General features: G+C 47.3%; 1 protein-coding gene across 1 annotated transcript; it reads right to left on the reverse strand.

Annotated features, from left to right (window-relative positions):
* Window positions 1-896: 896 nt before the first annotated feature.
* On the reverse strand, window positions 897-6,219 carry LOC117694788 (zinc finger X-linked protein ZXDB-like). Its single transcript, XM_076918967.1, is given in 4 exon segments — window positions 897-3,484; window positions 3,486-4,448; window positions 4,450-5,157; window positions 5,159-6,219. Coding segments are annotated over 4 exon segments (2,667 nt in total). The 5' UTR covers window positions 5,939-6,219; the 3' UTR covers window positions 897-3,268.
* Between the last annotated feature and the right edge of the window lie 11,587 nt (window positions 6,220-17,806).

Consider the following 17,806-nt stretch of genomic DNA (forward strand, 5'->3'; position numbering starts at 1 on the left):
GTTGTAGGAGTCCCATCTTAAAAGTGGCTGGGGTTGCCAGGCGGTGGTGGCGCACGCCTTTAATCCCAGCACTTGGGAGGCAGAGGCAGGTGGATTTCTGAGTTTGATGCCAGCCTGGTCTACAGAGTGAGTTCCAGGACAGCCAGGGCTACACAGAGAAACCCTGTCTCGAAAAACCAAAAAGAAAAAAAAAAAGTGGCTGGGGTTGCTATTTCCTGAGGAGAAGATCCTGGACTATATAAGCAGAGAGTGAAAGCTTAGGATGAGCACACATTCATTTGTTGTTCTCTCTGTTCTTGATTATATATCTAATGTATCCCTCTAGTTCTTGCTGCTGTAACTTCTCCAGTATGATAGACAATGATACAGACCTATGAGAATAAATAAACCCTTTCTCCCTTAAAAAACATAAAGAAAAAGAACCTGTATTTTTCAAAAGCAATATACACATATAATTTAGTCCAGTTTTACATTTCAATTATGACATATTTTGAGTGAGGTCCATAAGTTATATTTTTGCATTATTAAATATGTTTAATACTAATGGATTATGAATAACTCCAAACAGAGAGCTAATATTCTAAATATCCTGTTACACTAAATTCTTTTCTTTTCCAGGGTGGAAAATTTCCTGACAGATGACCTGAGAATCCATCAAATTTTATTTATAGTACTCAATACTTTCAGTTATTTAACATTACAATATTAAATAACTGAAATATCAAGTTATATAGCAAGATTAACATATTACACATGATCAATATAGGCTAAACAAGGCCCTTTGAAAACAACCTTCCTATAAAGCATTTTGTTAACACAAATTAGACAATGTTAATAAATCAAGAAAGACTACAGAAACACAAAAGGCAAAGGCGATAAAATGAAATCATGAGTCATCATTTTTAAAATGTCAAATTTATATCAGCAGAAGTATGTTTGTTATGTGTGTAGTCACATGTAGTCACTGTAATTACAGTCATTCCACCATCATGCTAGGGCAATGGTATGAAGAGAAACCATAAAGACGACAACAACATAATTTTTTATCATCAAGAAATTAAATTTTATCCTTTGGAAATTCTATAGACTATAGATAAGAATATTTTAGTATAGTCTTTAGTTGGAAGAAATTTAAAAGAAACAAAGTGACAGTTTAAAATACCTTTATGGTTATATATCTTAATAAATGCTAATAAAGTTTGTGTTTACCTCAGATCTTTCCATTCCTTGTAAAATAAAATGAGAAATGTTTAACTCATGAAAATGCATTTCTAACATAGTCTTTAAAATCTTTTCAAAGTGCTAAGTCAATAATAATCTTGAAGCTTGGACACACTAAAATTCTGAATACTTCTTTAAATTACAAGTTAATATGTACTTTTTTATCTTTTCACTGAATGGGTTCAATCAATTTAAAAAGGTAGTACATAATACATTTCAAAGTGGCAATGGTAGTATAAAAGAGTTTTCTTCAAGTGTCCTTACAAAACAGTATTGAATTTGAGTGTTTCAAAATTACTATTTTCTAGTTGAAAACATGGTGAAGAAATGTAAAGAGGTACTTGTCATCAGATCTTATAGGAAAAAAATGTCCCCATTAACATCTGTCTCCTGTAAACACACTTGTAATCTGAATCCAGAAAATACCATCTTGGTGCATACGGACTGTAGTTATTATTGTTGAGTTAACTAAAAAATAGATCATGTGAGAAAAGGGTGACCAAAAAGAAGTGAAAAATTAGAGAAAATGCAGAGGCATAGTACAAACTGGTGTGCATATATCAAGAACTTCAGGGATGGGGGAAGCAGAAAAAATCAGAAGGGAGCAAGAATATCCATAGGCAGAACAATTAGATTGCTCATAAACAAAATGATTATGGAATTCATAAGAGAAGAATGGGAGAGGTAGAAATATTTCCTCTTTGATTTGAACTACATATAGAAATAATTAATATTTACCAAATGAAATCAATTTGCATCAGGAAAGTTTTACTATCACTTGAAGTTTACATTTTTTCATCAACATTATGATGATCAAATATATTAGATATAAAATTTCTATATAAATCAAAAAATGCTACACTCATGCTAAGATTGACAGTATTTCTATTTCAAAATACATAGCAAACCTCTCATTCCAGAGAGGTCTACGAATGAGGTCACCAGGAAAAAGAAATGAATATTATCTTCTGGTCCATTTCCAAATGATATTGGAATAGTAGAGTCAGGCCAAGAGCTGGCTTTGATCCAGAGCAGACACTAGTTAATTGAACAAATGGAACAGTGAACAATGTTAAATGAGAACTCTGTAGAGAAAAATTCTTCAAGAAATTATGGAAGGGATAAATTCCCATGTATGCTTAATACTTATAAACATTTATTGGCTGAAAACTATGATATATGTGTTCCCTGCCTTGTGCACTCTAGGACTTTAAGAGAAGAAACAAGGAGGCAAAAAAGATAATTCAGAAAAGCCAAAATATGTAATATTTTCCCTTCAGTAACAATCTCAAGCATAAAAAAGATCCAATATGCATGAGAATACTGTGCATTTCTCTCACCAGTGTAAAGCTTGCAAGTAAGGCTTGGCGAGACTAAATGACGACTATAAGGCCACTTGTTAAAGGTTAACGAGGCAATATTTTAGAATATGCTTGCAATATAGCAAATCCCTGATATGTTTGAAAACAAAAACAAAACCTCCTATAGAAAGACAACATAAGAAAACAGAAAAAAGAAGAAACAACCACATAATAGTCGACATGTTTACATTCTACAGATACAAAGGATACTGTGAAAATGAGGTAAGACTAATGTTAAAAGTTAAAACACCAGTTCCCTCTCTCTAATCATTTAATGTTCAAAGGGATCAAAGTCCTTTTCATACATTATAATCTTATGTAACCACTATGAAATACTCTAAAAAATTACACCAAAAGATTACAAAGAATGTAAATGCAGTTGAAAAGGAAAGAGAAACAAGTTAGACAGACAAAAAAAGACTACTTTTATAAATAATGAATTAAGGCTCAGCTAGGTTAAGAGACTTGCTCACAGTCAGAGAACTCATCAGTTCCAGACTCAAGATGAGAACTGGAATCCCTAAATTGGTAGTCCAGAGATGCGCTCCTTTGCAAAGCAGCAAGAAACAACTGCAGGCAAGCAACGCAAGCACTCCTTCCAGAACATTCTCACATCTGAGTGTGATTTTTTTTTTTTTTTTTTAAAAAGTGAGCCACAGGGCAGGCAGAGAACAGGCAGAGTCGGTTCATACCAAAAACGGGGTGCCGGTCACCGTGATAAGATCTGTCTCTTTCTGAGACCCATGGCTTCCTGTTGGATGGGAGAATCCAAACTGAGTTTCTTCCTCGTGCCCAAAGAAGTCAGATTCGGGGTGCACGCTCCACTCGGCTTTGGCTGGGGTCAGTAGCTCGGAGACACTGTTTTCACAAAGGGTGCTGGAGGGAGTCAGAGCTTCCGTGTCCCACGGTTAACTTATTGCTGGGTGTCAAAGCCTGGGTCTCCAGGCTTGAGTTTTTCAGAGCCAAGGAGCCAAAGAGCCCCACGTTCCCAGCGGAGACATCGTCCATGTCTAAGGGGCTGTGCTGATAACCGGCCACCGAGGTTCCGAAGAAGAGAGAGGTATCCAGACTCTGGGGAAGGTCACTGGGGGGCCCCCTCAAGGCCCGGGGGTCCACCGCTTGCCCTAAGGAATGGTTGCTATTATTACTGTCGGCAGGGAGACTTCCTGCGAGGGTCGAGTTCACAGAGGCCACATCAATAGTCAAGATGCCAGAGTTGACCAAGGCCGTGTCCAGCACCGCAGCCGAACTGTGGCCAGGCACATCCGAGAAGAGAGACACGAGCTCGGCACCACTGAGATCGTTCTGCCCCTGGCTGGTGAGTTCACTGCTGGGTGTGAGAGAGTTGGCAGCTTCGAGCTGGGCCAAGAGGTCCTGGCTGAGGTTGTGCCTTTTGGTCATGTGGGTCTTCATGCTGTGCTTGGACGTGAAGAGTTTGTTACAGGTGGGGACCGGGCAACGGCTTTTCCACGCACCCACGTCCTGCAAGTGCTTCTTGGAGTGGATATAGAGGCTGCTGCGAGCAGAGAACCTGGCGCAGCAGCCTTCCACGGGGCACACGAAAGGCTTCGTGCCCAGGTGGGTTATGCTGTGGCCTTTCAGGTGCTCGGCCCTGGTGAAGGACTTCCCACAGCCCTCTACTGGGCAGGTGAACCTGCGGTCGTCTTCGTGCTTCCTCTTGTGCCTTAAGAGTTTGGACATGCTGGTGAAGTTCCAGCCACAGCCATCGAAGTCACAAAGGAAAGGTCTCTCCCCGGTGTGGCTCCGCAGGTGGATCTTGAGCCGGCAAGCCTTGTCATACTGCTTGCTGCAGCCGGGGAAGGAGCAGGCGAAGAGTTCCTGTTCCCTGAAATGGGCGCGGTTATGAGGAAAACAGGGCACTCACAGTAATGAACGTCTTCTTGCAGCCAGAAAACGCACACTGGTAAGGCCTCTCGGGCTCGAAGTGGCTGCGCTGGTGGGTGCTGAGCTTGGCCTGCGTGGGGAAGCTCTCCTCACACACCTCGCATTTGAAGGAGTTCTCCTGCTCGTGCCCCTTCATGTGCGCCTTGAGGTTGTACACGGTGGTGAAGCTCTTGCCACAGCCCTCCACGGGGCAGCCAAATGGCCGCAGTTTGTCGTGCGACTGCAGGTGTCTCTTGAGCTTGTAAGACGTGGTGAAGGTCCAGCCGCAGCCGCTCAGGGGGCACTTGAAGGGCCGCTGGCCCTGGCTACTGCTGTGCGTCAGCAGGTGCACCTTGAGCTGGTGCTTCTTGGCGAAGGTCTGTCCGCACTGCGCCTCCGGGCACAGGTACAGCACCACGCCCGAGCCCGGGACCAGAGGCCCGCGGGGGCTCTGGGCGGCGGCCGGGGCCTCGGCCTCCTCCTCCGGAGGCGCCGGGCCGGCCGCCGGTTCCGCCGGCTCCGCCAGCAGGAGGTCCGGTGGCAGCTCGGGGCAGTCGCCCAGCTGCGCCGCCGCGGCGGCAGCGGCGGGCGGAAAGCCGGCGGCCTGCGGGGCGATCAGTGCCCCCGGCTGCGGCTGCGGCTGCGGCTGCGGGAACGGCGCGACCCCCGGCTCCCAGGCGGGCAGCGGGGGGCGTGGTCACGGTGAGGACGCCGTTCTCAAAGCGCAGCAGCAAGTCCTGGTTGTGGATAGTGATGGTGCCCGCGAAGGCCGCCGCTGCCGCCGGGCCCGGGCCCGGGCCCGGGCCGGGGCCGGCCGCGGGAAGGGGGGACGCAGCCGGCACCGCCGACAGGCAGCGGGGGCCCGGCTCGGGCCGGCCCGCTGGGTTCGCACCGCTCTGGCGCCGCTCGGGCCCCGGGCCTGCCTCGGCCTCCTCCCTCCACACAGGCCCTCCGGCCTGCTCCGTGCCCACTGTTTCTACGTCGCCACCCACCGGGTCAAGCAGCAACAGGAAGAAGTCGTCGCTGCGGCTGCCGCCGCTGCCGCCAACGCCGCCGCCGCCTCCTCCGCCGCCGCCGCCTCCTCCTCTGCCGCCGCCTCTGCTGCCGCCGCCGTTGCTGCCGCCAACGCCGCCGCCGCCGCCGCCGCCACCAGCAGCGCCGCCGCCGTTGCCGCCTCCACCGCCGCCGCCGCCGCCGCCTCCACCGCCGCTCCGGTGATCCGGCCTCGGCGCCAACCGGCTCAGGCTCGGGCCCAGGCCCCGTGAGGCCCTCTGGGCCTCTGCGCTCCGCGGCCCCGGCCCGCCATCTTGGGCCCCCCGGAGCAGTAGGAGGCGGCGCGTGGGGGCCTGACAGGCCAGAGAGTCCGGGGCTCGGTGGACCCCGCCGCCACCCGCCGGGCAGCAGCCGGCGCCGCCGCCGCCGCCGCCGCCCTGTGGTGTCCCGCGAGCCGGGAGCAGCCTCGGGATTTCCATCTCGGCGTCGGTGAGGCTCGGCTGGAACCAGAGCCGAGGCGGAGGCGCGACCCCGCCCCCTGCCGCGGGCCCGAACACGTTCCTGAAAGGAAAAAAAAGTGCAATGCGCAGAAACTGGCCCTATCAGATATTAAAACGTATTTAACGCCACAGTGATTTAAATATTCTGGTACCGTGTCTCTGGAACACAAGACACAGCCCAGAGGCAGAGTCTGAGGCGAGTAAATAACTTCCACAGAGTGTGTTACAAAGTAATCAAGGGCTTCCCAAGTCAGGGAGAATGACAGTTCATCCAGGACGCTGCTGAGGCTCCCAGCCACCTAGCCAATGAAAACAACTCGAATCCCTACCTCACCCTGTGTATCAAATAGACCTATCGCGGCCTCTCCCTGAGCTGGGCTTGTTCCCTGGCACTTTGCAGTGTGTTGCAAATTGTTTACTGCTGGGTGGAAACTTTGGACACGATAAACTTATGTTTCCCGCATTAAATACTCTCTGCCTTGACGCTACCGTTTTCTGGTGGAGAAGCCTGCTACACACACACACACACACACACACACACACACACACAGCACACATGCGAGCTCCCAGTAACCTCCAATACTCAGATTTGGTTACCATGAGCCAGGGCCTAGGTAAAGAAGGTCTTTCGCATGGCTAGGATTTTGACCTCCTGGTGCAGGAGTCAAAATAAGAAATGGGGCCAAAGCAGATGGGCACCCTTTGGCCTACAGGTGTAAAACATGGCAACTGAAGGCGGTTGATAATGAAATCTGGGAAATCTAGCCTGCTTCTCATTGCTCCCTGGGCAATGCTGTAGGACACGCATCCCTAAGCAATACAGTTGATACGGAGCTGTGCAGTTGAAAACATACTGCAAGTTTCTTAATGTGGCTTCCTTCTTCCAGGATGTATGATGTGCCAGATCCATCCAAGTGGCTTACTGTGAGGATTTATAGAGCATGAATCCTCGGCATTGTTGACTAGCATTCAGGCATAAGTACATAGGATGGTAATGATATCATGCCACTCGACAGTAAATGGGCAGTGGAGTTCTCCTTTGGTTTGGTTTTTTGTTTTTGTTTGGCTTTTGGGGGGGAGTGGTGGTGGTAGCGGAGGTGGTGATGATGGTGGTGGGTTTTCGGGGGGGGTGGCATTTTTTGCCTTTATTTTGCTATGATATCATGAACATGTTTGTATCTTAATCGTGCAAGACGCATGTGAAGGCCTGTCTGGGGCATATCTCTAATACTAGAATCCCTGGTCAGTGTGTGACTTACACGTATCTCCAGCTTTACAAAACAACGACCACTTTGGCTATTATACTTTGTAGTGTGCTGTTGTCTGAGACACGATGTCACTATGTAGCTCAGGCTGGCCCATCTTGTCTTCTGTGCCATCCTCAATCGCACCTGCAACACGGAAAAATCCTGTTGCCTCATGTACAATAAACGTCAGAATATTTCTTTTCTTCTCGATCTGCTGGTAGTCAACACTCAGGGTTCTATTGCTACAGTTTCATGCTTATGAATCTTTTGGCTGTTCTCTTCTGTACAAGGCAGGGTACAAATTGGACTCCTTTAAGCAGTTTAGGGTCTATTTCCCATTTCGTGGTTGCTGATTTAACTAGTTATAAATATATATATATATATATATATATATATATATATATATATATATATATGCAAGTGTCTATATGTGCACACTGTAGGTCCCTATATCCTGGCCCAGTTGCCTGAATTCGAACTTGCTGTGTAGTGTATTGTGTGAACAGGAAAGGATCTTGGCAACTGCACAGTCAGATGTTTTTTAAAAAAAATGTTCCTCGTGCATGGTGTCTTTCGTTTTCAAAGGAACCTGTACTAAGAACTAGTTTGTGGACTAAAAGCAGGATCCAGAGAGAAAATAGAGAGCTTGAGGAAGGCTGGGCAGGTGATTGTTGGCACCTGTGACCTGAAACCAGAAAGGAGACTACTGGGGAGACAGGATGTAAGGCTGGATGGAGGTTGAGGGGCAGTAAGGCATTAGGCCCTAAAGGATAACAGGCAACACAGAAGCAAGTTATGCCTGACAAAGCCGTCATTGAATCTAAGCCAAGCCGGTTAACTTAAAAGGTGAACGCAAACAAAACTATGGAAACAGTTTCTGGGGCCTGAGCCAATAGTTCTGTGGTATCCCACTTGCTAAGCACCCACACTCACATGGGTTTGATCCCTAGGAGAGGAAGACAGAATGAAGGACTGAGGGAGGAAGGGAACGCACACAATGTAGTCTCTGCACCGTCTTCTGAGATCTAAGTGCTTCTGGCCTCTCACAACCAGGTCTTTATTTACATTACGTTTGTGTGAGATATCAAGTGAGGTTCTCTTCATAAGCAAACATCACGTGTGAAAGTCCAGTCTTTTCCACTTGGCTTCTCTGTACAACAATTCCAGTATCTTCACATGGGTGGGCTGGTGGTTTCTATGCTCTCTGTCACATACCATGATCTTCATTTATCTTTTTGAACTAGGGCACTACTAATACAGGTCAAAGCCCTCACTGTCATAATTGCCACACAAAAATAGTGTCAAACAGGGTACTTGATAATGGTGACAACCATGATATCAAAGGCTCTTGGCTATTTGGGGCTCATGTCAATCCTTGTTTAAGCCAGCAGTTCATCCGAAGGTGGTAGGGAAACAAAACATATCCTTTGTGATTCTCATTAGGATTTTTAAATTTAATTTCATTGTTTTACTTATTCACTTTACTCCGTCTCACTGCCCCCTTCTACAACCCTTCCCCAAGATCCCTGCCCCTTCTCCTTGTGGGGGTGGGGTCCCCACTACGTATCCCCTCCCCCCTCAGACTTCAAGTCTCTGTGAAGCTAGGCTCTTCCTCTGCTGCTGAAGCCAGACACCGAAGCACAGCAAGTAGAACATATACCGTGTACAGGCGCAATAGCTTTCGGGGTATCCTCTGCTCCAGTTGTTCAGGACTCTCATGAAGGCCATGGTGCACATCTGCTACGTATGTGAGGAGGCCTAGGTCCAGTCAGTATGCTCTTTGGTTGGTGGTTCAGAGTCTGAGAGCCCCAAGGGTCCAGGATAGTTGACTCTGTTGGTCTTCCTGTAGTTTATGATGGTGTGATAATAGTCCTTTTCAGGATTGAAGGATTGGTTTATCCTCAATTCCCGAGTCTCCTCTTAATAAGATCCCTTGCGTTTAACAGTAGCATTGTGTATGAAACTCTCAAACATGTTTAAAGGTGGATCCTATAATTACTTTTTGAAAATATCTTACGTATATACAGTGTATCTTGAAAATATCCACCCTCAATGCTTCCAGCCACTCCCCTGGGATCCCATCCCACAGGCACATAACATATATCTCCAACCACCTGCATGACCTCTTCTGGGCTTCTTTAAAATGTAGAATACTAGAACTGTTCATATTGCCATGATGCACTTGGGTATGCAACCAGCTACTTGAACCTGGGCAATCTACTGTAAACCACAGGTCTGAAGAACAATGACTCCATCTCCTAACATCCATCGTCTACCAACACGTTTTCTACCAGGATAAGGGGCCTCTTGAAACTTTTCCTCAATATGTGAGGGAAAAGTGACTGACTTGATCTTCTGTATTTTTTTTTTTAATTCATCATTTTATTCCTTGACACTTCAAATGATATCCCCCTTCCTGGTCTCCCCTCAACAAACCCCCACACCCCATCCCCACTCTCCTTTGCCTCCATGAAGGTGCTCCTCCACCCACTCACCTACTCCCACCTCACTGCTCAAGCCTACCCTACACTGGGCCATCAATATTCCAAGGACCAAGGTCCTTCCCTCCTCTTGATGCCAAATAAGGCCATCCTCTGCTACATATGCAGCTGGAGCCATGGGCCCCTCCATGGATACTCTTTGGTTGGTGGTTTTGTCCCTGGGAGCGCTGAGTGGTCCAGTGAGTGGATATTGTGTTTTCTGTATGAGGTTGCCATCCCCTTCAGCTCCTTCAGTCCTTCTCCTAACTCTTCCATTGGGGTCCTCTTGCTCAGTCCGAAGGTTGGCTGGAAGCATCCGCATCTGTGTCGGTCAGGCTCTGGCAGAACCTCTCAGGGAACAGTTATACCAGCAATTACTTCTTGGCACCAGCAACAGTGTCTGGTTTTGGTGTCTGCACATGAGATGGATCCCTAGATGGGGCGGTCCCTGGATGGCCTTTCCTTCCATCTCTACTCCAGTTATTTGTTCCTGTCCTTCCTTTACACGGGAGCAATTCTGGGTTAACCATTTTGAGATGAGTGGGTGACCCCATCCCTCAAGTGGGGGCCGTGCCTATCTACTGGAGGTGGTCTCTACAGGTTCTCTCTCCCCTTTGTTAGGTATTTCGGCCAATGTCATCCTTGTTGGGTCCTGGAATCCTCTGGCTTCCCTGGCATCACACAGTCTAGTGTCTACCCCAGTTCCCCGCCCCCACTGCTACATATTTCTATTCAATTTCATGACCCTCTGTGCTTCTTGCCTGCCCCTTCCCTTACATGGTTCTTCCCCCTTTTCCCTAACCCACCTCTCTCCCTCTTGCTGAGGTAAGACCTGAGTGGGACAAGGGATGTTTGGAGAGACTATAAATAGAACTGGATGGCGGGTCCACGGCTCTTGCTACATATGTAGCAGAGGACTCCCTTATCTGGCATCTGTGCAAGGGGAGGCACTTGGTCCCTTGGAGGCTTGATGGCCCAGAGAAGGGCGATGCAAGAGGGGTGCGGTGGATGTGGGTAGGTGGGTGGGGGAGTATCCTCTCAGAGGCAAAGAGAACTAGGACAGGTGGGGGTTCTCAGAGAGAGAACCAGGAAGGGGAAATCATTTGAACAATACTTAAATAAAATAATTAAAAAAACAGGCTTTGAAAGATTAACGTTACACATCTTCTCAAGGGGATTTCATCCTCTGAGATGACTCTCGCTTGTGTCCACTTGACACAAAACTATCCCTCAGAATTGGCTGCCTGTCACATCCATACACAAACACAACACTGTTCAGATGTACTTATAACCTCTGGGGCTCTAAGCCCGCATCGCTTCTCAAATAAAGACACGGAGACTCAATTTTGTTCCAGTCCGTATGGCCTTCTGCTGGGCTTGCTCCCCAACTAGCTCTTAACTCATATTAACACACTTGTACTAATGTATGTTCTGCCACATGGTTGGTTACCTCTCCTCAGTGTCATGTGTCTGACTTCCTTCAGGTCTTGATGGTGAATTTTCACATACCTGGCCCTTTCCCAGATTTACAGGCTCCCTCTCTCTGCCAGATTCCTGCCTATACTCTCCCGATTTGCTACTGGCCATTCAGATCTTTATTGAGAAGTGTATGCTTTTAAACAGGGCCCAAGAGATTATTATCCCTACAGACATTACATTTTCATTCTTGTTCATCCCCAAGATCACACAATAGCATCACCACCTCCATATGAAACACTCCAACATTTAAAACTCCCACACTCTTTAAACATCCAAACGCTTGAACTCCAAGGCCCCTCTAAAATACCCCAAATCTCTCTAAAACTCCAGTCTCTCCAAACGTCAAAGTACTCGGTCTCCTGAAGAGCCACTAAAGAGATAAAGGCTTTGTCATCCCCAGAGGGAAGAACCAGGGCAAAGTCACAATCTTCACCAGCAAGAGCAAGCACCAACCGTGTAAAGCTCAGTTTAAGATTACTGGGACTCACTCAGGAGCTACAGGGTTCCTCCAGGGCTCCCCTCAGCACACACAGCTTGTGTCACAGGCTCAGGTAGGCTCCATGCCTGTCGCTGTCCTTGGCAGTCATCACAAGGCTCGGGCATCTCCAAAATGATGGCTTTTCCTGATGTAACTGGGCTGCTTTCTCTTCAGGGTGCCGAGCCTCATCTCTCTGCATGACATTTTCAGTACTTGGGCTTCAATAGCTACTGTGACGACACTTTCCAATGGCCTCTTCTGGCCTCTCACAGTGGTCAGCTACTCTTCATGACCCTTCATCCCTTCAGTACCATATGGGAGACTCTTAAGCATGACCAAGATTGGCTGCCATCAGGAGGTCCAAACAGCCTTGGCTACCTCTGGAAATCAACTTCTGCATATTGACCAGGGAAAATACTTCCCCATAAGATTTCAGCTCAGTGTTGTTGCTCTCTTCTTGATCATAGCTGATTTCTCAGCTTCTGCTGACCACAGAGTCTTAAGTGAAAATAACAAGAGCCCAGAGAGATGCTATAGGGGACTCAGAAACTTCCCTCAGAAATCTCATGAGCAGGCTGCTATTGACTGCATTCCTCTGACCAGACCATTCTGACTCTCCCGAGATCCTTCACATCATCGCCCGGAACTCTGAACACTCAATGACATCTTTAGCCCAATGTTCCAAGTTCCCTCCACAATCTTCTCAGAGAAATTAAGGTGGGTTCTGTCACAGGGATATCCTACTCTATGACCTTGGAACCTATTTCTGTCTTGGTTGGAGTTACTAGTGCTCTGACAAAGCAGCACGAGGAAAAGCAACTTGTACAGGAAATGTTTGTTTAGCTTTTGAAGTGGAAACGTAAGAGTTCCTTGGAAAGCTGGTTGGATGGTTTTTCCCCCTGGGGAAAAAACGGGAAGGGGTGTTTTCCTGAAGCAGACACAGGCAGAGACAGTCTTGTGAAGGAATGTTTAGCTGAAGCAGACACAAGTGGACGGAAGCTCTGATAAAGAGAAAAGCAACCAGAAAACCTCTGGTGGTGTGATGCGGCTTTTTGCCACTTCCAAGGACTCGGGCAGAGTGATGGCATCAAGCGACTGGCATAGGGCTGTCAGCCGAGAAAGACTCATATGCTGAGGGAAGACACATGCTGAGGCAAGGCCCAGGGAGGGATATAAAAAGGACTCAGTGGACACTGTCAGAGGCTGAGCTTGGCTTGCTGGTGGAGCTAGCTATGCAGTGTTTGTGGCTCTCGGGTCTTCTGATCTTCCCTTCCCTGAGAAGAGGCACAGATGAGAGTTTCTCCTGGTGTTCCTGCTGGTCAGATTCCCTCCTGCTGAGGCCTGACTGTCTCTGCTAGGTAGTGCCAGGACCATGACTGCGGAGCCCTGTTGGCTACCCTGACTCTACCGAACTGGACTGCTGATATATCCCTTAAGTGTTTGCAAATGGGATGAGCTGCCTCTGCTGACTCCGGTGAACTGAGCTGCAGATTTCGTGACAGCACAGATAAGATTGGCACCAAGAACCATTTATAAACAGGTCCACTTCCCCTCGATCCTTTCTTTTCCACTACTCCTGATGAGTGGTCTGCTAAAGGAAACGTTAAAGCATTTAAGACCCTTCACTAAAATAATGTTGGAAAACTTAGAGTTGCAGGCTTTTGACTTCTGTCTCACACTAGGTCATCCAGTGTGGTCAGGGCAGGAGCACAGACACACTAGGAATCTTGAGGCACATGTGAATGCAGATGCCATGGAGGAGTGCTGCTCACTGGCTTATTCCAACTGCTGTGCTCTGCTTCATTTCTTATAGAACCCAGGACCACCTGCCCACGTTTGGTACCACCCACAATGGACTGGGTCCTCCCACATCAATCACTAATTAAGAAAATGCCCTGTGGGCTTGATCCCAGCCCTATCTTATGGAGGCACTGCCTCGATTAAGGTTTCCTCTGCTGAGATGACCCAAGCTTGTATCAAGTTCACACAAAACTAGCCAGCACAGAGGTATTCACTTCTTGAACCTGGTGTGTTTCTGCAGGCAAGGCTTGGGGTTTCAAAAGACTCATGCCTTTCCCAGTGTGCTCTCTGCTTCCTGCACTCTGAGCTGTTCTTGCTGCTGTGACTCTCTCCACCATCAGAAAATGCAGCAATCTGGGACCTTGAGCCAAATGAAACTCTGTCTTTGCTAAGCTGTGGTGGCCCGGGTATCTTATCACAGCAATAGAAAGTAACTGTTACACACCACTAAGGGACTCAAAGGGACTCTTGATTTGAATGGAAGAGATGTCCTCTTAGGGAAAGGGGCGGGTCAGGAGTAAAGTAGGGTTGTAGTTTCTTTGGATTGAGAGAGAGCCAGAATGGGAAGTATTCAGGTCAAATTGAGGTCACAGAATAAATGAAGAAAGGAAAGAGATGCCCCAAGCTAGGGATGAACCAGTTGTTCTGGGTGGCTTGAGAGGCTCACCCACCCATTCAGTAGACCCTTCCTTTACCCAACTAGGATGAAATTCAATGATGTAAAAGATGCCAAGCTTCCTTTACTTCTCTATCTGCTCTCCTTCCTGCCTTGAGATTCTCACTATTTTCCTCTTTACCCAGGTCCCTCAGAGAACCTGTGTGGCCTTGGATCAGATTTCTGGGAAGGGAGGAAAACTGACAGCTACTTGGTGCAGTTATACACAGGCTCCCAGGCAGCTGCTCTTCTCTGTGCATTATTAAAGTGCCACACAAAGCTATCAACCAGTTAAAATCGTCTTGATGGTTTCAAGATGTTTGCATCCAAGTGTCTTACATTCCAGCCAACACGGAGGGCACAGATCTCTGGTCATGGTGTACAACATGCTTGACTGGGGCAACACGGTGCCAAGATACCGTTCTCCTTCATGTTCTCCAATCCCAGAGCCACAGCCCCGGCTGAGGGCAGGAAGCACACCTCCCCATTCCTGCCCGTTCCTTCCCTTTCTTTCCCAGGAACACCAGGCTGTGCCTTATGAGGTAAAGGGGGGTCCAAAGAATAGGCCAATGACATCACATGGCACCCACAGTTAAAATCTGTGTGGCAAGACAGACTCATCCTTCTTGAAATGTGACCATAAAATCAATTCCTGCTTTTTGGATTTCCTAGTATTGTCTAAATATGTGGGCTACCCTGGTACCACAGGAGAGACTGTCCACATTTATTCTCTCAGATGTGGGAACCCCAGGGAGGTTTTGAGAAGGGGGGGTGTCTTTTTTTCTGTTCAACTGAGCTCACTATAATCCAAAAGTATCCTTGTAGTCTGTCACCACCATGGTAGGTGAACTCATCAAGATGGGGGCAACTTACTGGCCTAGAAGGATCCTGGTCAGTAATGTCATCACTGTGGAGACAGCCACATGCACTTGAACCTCATTAGTTTGTGACATCATGAAGAGAGCCAAGGTCATGTGACTTCATTGCTCTCTTCATTGCTCACATGGCACGATCCAAAGAGATGGCTCCTGGAAAACTTCCCAGCGACACTGATCCCTCAGGGGATCCCCATATCCCCTTTTTTCCACTAAGGAAGGAACACCAGATCTCCATGGTAGCTTGTGCTGCTGTTTGCTTTGGGCTTTATAGGGTTGATTTGTTTTAATTTTGACACATTGTTTCACAGGATATAGTTACAGGTTTCTAGAGACTTTTTTCCCAGCACTAGCCAGGTATGAACTGCAGTTGACCCTTTGGAACAGCCAAACTTGGAAAACTCATGGGAATCTGTAGTAGGCCACCCAAAATGTGGGAAAGCACATCCCAAACATAGCACAAAGAATAGATTTCTAGTTGCTAAAGAAGGTGGAGGACAAGAGGCCTCTTCATCCTAATTGGAATGAAAGCTGGATGCAGGCTGTGCTGGCTCCTGAGGCCTGCTCTTTTGCCTTGGCATCTCCAAACCTATTTGTCTAGAGGAGGAGAAAGGGTATGCTTTCTCTCCTTGGGACTCTTACTGCATTCTCTCTCTCTCTCTCTCTCTCTCTCTCTCTCTCTCTCTCTCTCTCTCTGTCTGTCTCTCTCTCTCTGTCTCTCTCTGTCTCTGTCTCTCTCTCTCTCTCTCTCTCTCTCTCTCTCTCTCTCTCTCTCTCTCTCTCTCTGTGTGTGTGTGTGTGTGTGTGTGTCCCACTAAGTCCTGGATACTCTTCTGGTTTTTACTTTCCTGTTAGAATGACAGAGACAGGCTGAGGAAAAGAACAGGCTGATTCCATCCCTTCTCCCAGATTGAAATCTTAGAGTTGTGTATTCTTTGAATGACCGGAACATAATCCCAGACTCTATCCATGATAGGACTTTATCCTTCACATGCTGTTTCCTGCTCTGGCCTGGTAAATAGGTCACTCTGGCAGCAGTAAGTCAGAAACAGAAAACTGCAACCTGGAACAGCCTTTAGGCCCATTCCCTGGGCTGTTTCGTCTCTACTATGTATTAACTCAGCTATTTTCCCTTGTTAGAATCAAGTAAATACAGACCCAGGTTTTGTGAAACTATATGTCCCCAAGGTGCATTTTTGAAGGAAGGGTTCAGATCTGCTGGGTAAGTATATTTTAGGGGCTGCCCATGTGGCACCAACCTGGACAGATCCACTACGCTTGACATTTTTGTACGGACAGCCTGAGTGTTCCAAATCTGGTTCTTCCGAGACTTGAACACGAAGGCAGCACAAAGGTGCCATTGCTGTTCTTTGCCCACACCCCAATATTCTATGTGACACCAACAGATGTCACATAGCTAGTGCCAACGTCTGCTATCTCCTGGTGATACAATGTCTGTTTTTCCCTGGCCCTTTAGAGGATGCTGGTAAGCAGAAAGCAAACTTCAGTTGTCTATGTAGGAGCCTGTTGCTTTTTTTTTTTTTTTTTTTTTTTTTTTGAGGCCCTGGCAACTCCTATACAACAAAAATCAAACCAAAAACAGGCTATATCCACTTCTAAGAGAAAAATTTTAAGCAGTACCATTTCTCTGTCGCATTAATGTCCTGTGTTTCTTAAATGATTTTTGTTTTGTTTTGTTTTGTTTTGTTTCTACTGTCATGAGGCCTTCCATTGCTCCTAGTCCCTTCTTAGTGAAAACACCCCAAGGACACTTGGCTTGTCCAGGTTATGGTTCCTTCCAGTTACCAACTCTCCATCTTCTGTTGAACTGAGACTAATTTCCAGAGAGGAACTGACTTGATCTATTGTGTTTTTAGATGGGGTCCTCTTTGCAGCATCTCCCTGGACCCCCCAAGCACCACAGGACTCAGGGTTTCAGCCTCCTGTGGGGAAACTCCCCAGTGTCTGCCAGTGGGGTCAGTATGGTGAAACTCTCACAGTTATTTGCCCTTTGGGGAAGTCTGCAGCAATCGAGGTCAGGCCTCTCAAGTCTGTGAACAATCTCACCTATATTCCTGTCTGGAGAACCTATTTTACCTTCCAGAATGGTGCATGCGTATTTAGGAGATTAAGTCTTCCTTCATGATACCTGAGGGGACACACAACTCTTTAATCACGGCAAGTCTACCTCTCCATCCACCCTCTAATCAGTTGACTGTTTTTTCCATAACAGCCTCACCCCTCCACGCCCATGGTCCTGGGCCCCAGACAAGGGTCAGGCATTGTTATTTGGTCTTGGACTTCATATGGTCATTTCAGTTCCCTCTTCTCTGTGAGGATATCTGTGTGCTCTTGGTCAGATCAGAGGGCAAGGCTCAAGGCAAACTTTTAGCAAGCCAGATGGTAACCAGTGACCTGCAGCTGCCTCAATTGCACCTGCAGCTATGGGCCTCCAAACAGTCTATCCCAGGCATGCAGTCACAAGTTCTCCATTCCAAAGCCTGTTGACGTAGTTGGGCATCTTTTCCTCCGTTTCTCCAAATCCTCTGGGGCAGGACAGACCAGGATAAACACTTGGGTTCTCACCTCTCTCTACCTCTTGAGTGGAAATGTTGGCCTTGAGGGCCCTGTATGTGGCAAAAGAGAACCCATCCCCACCCCACACCCCAGCCTCTAAGATCTAACAGGATAGGAGATCTTGGATAATGACAATATGATTTAAAGGAGAATAAAAAGCCTGTCAACTGAAATTGGAGGGAAGCAAAGGTTTTGCTAAGGGAATAGTCTGACCGTTAGCTGGTTTGACTACTGGACACATCCAGTGCTATTTGCA

This window comes from Arvicanthis niloticus, chromosome X (genome assembly GCF_011762505.2).
Source record: "Arvicanthis niloticus isolate mArvNil1 chromosome X, mArvNil1.pat.X, whole genome shotgun sequence".
Classification (NCBI taxonomy): domain Eukaryota; kingdom Metazoa; phylum Chordata; class Mammalia; order Rodentia; family Muridae; genus Arvicanthis; species Arvicanthis niloticus.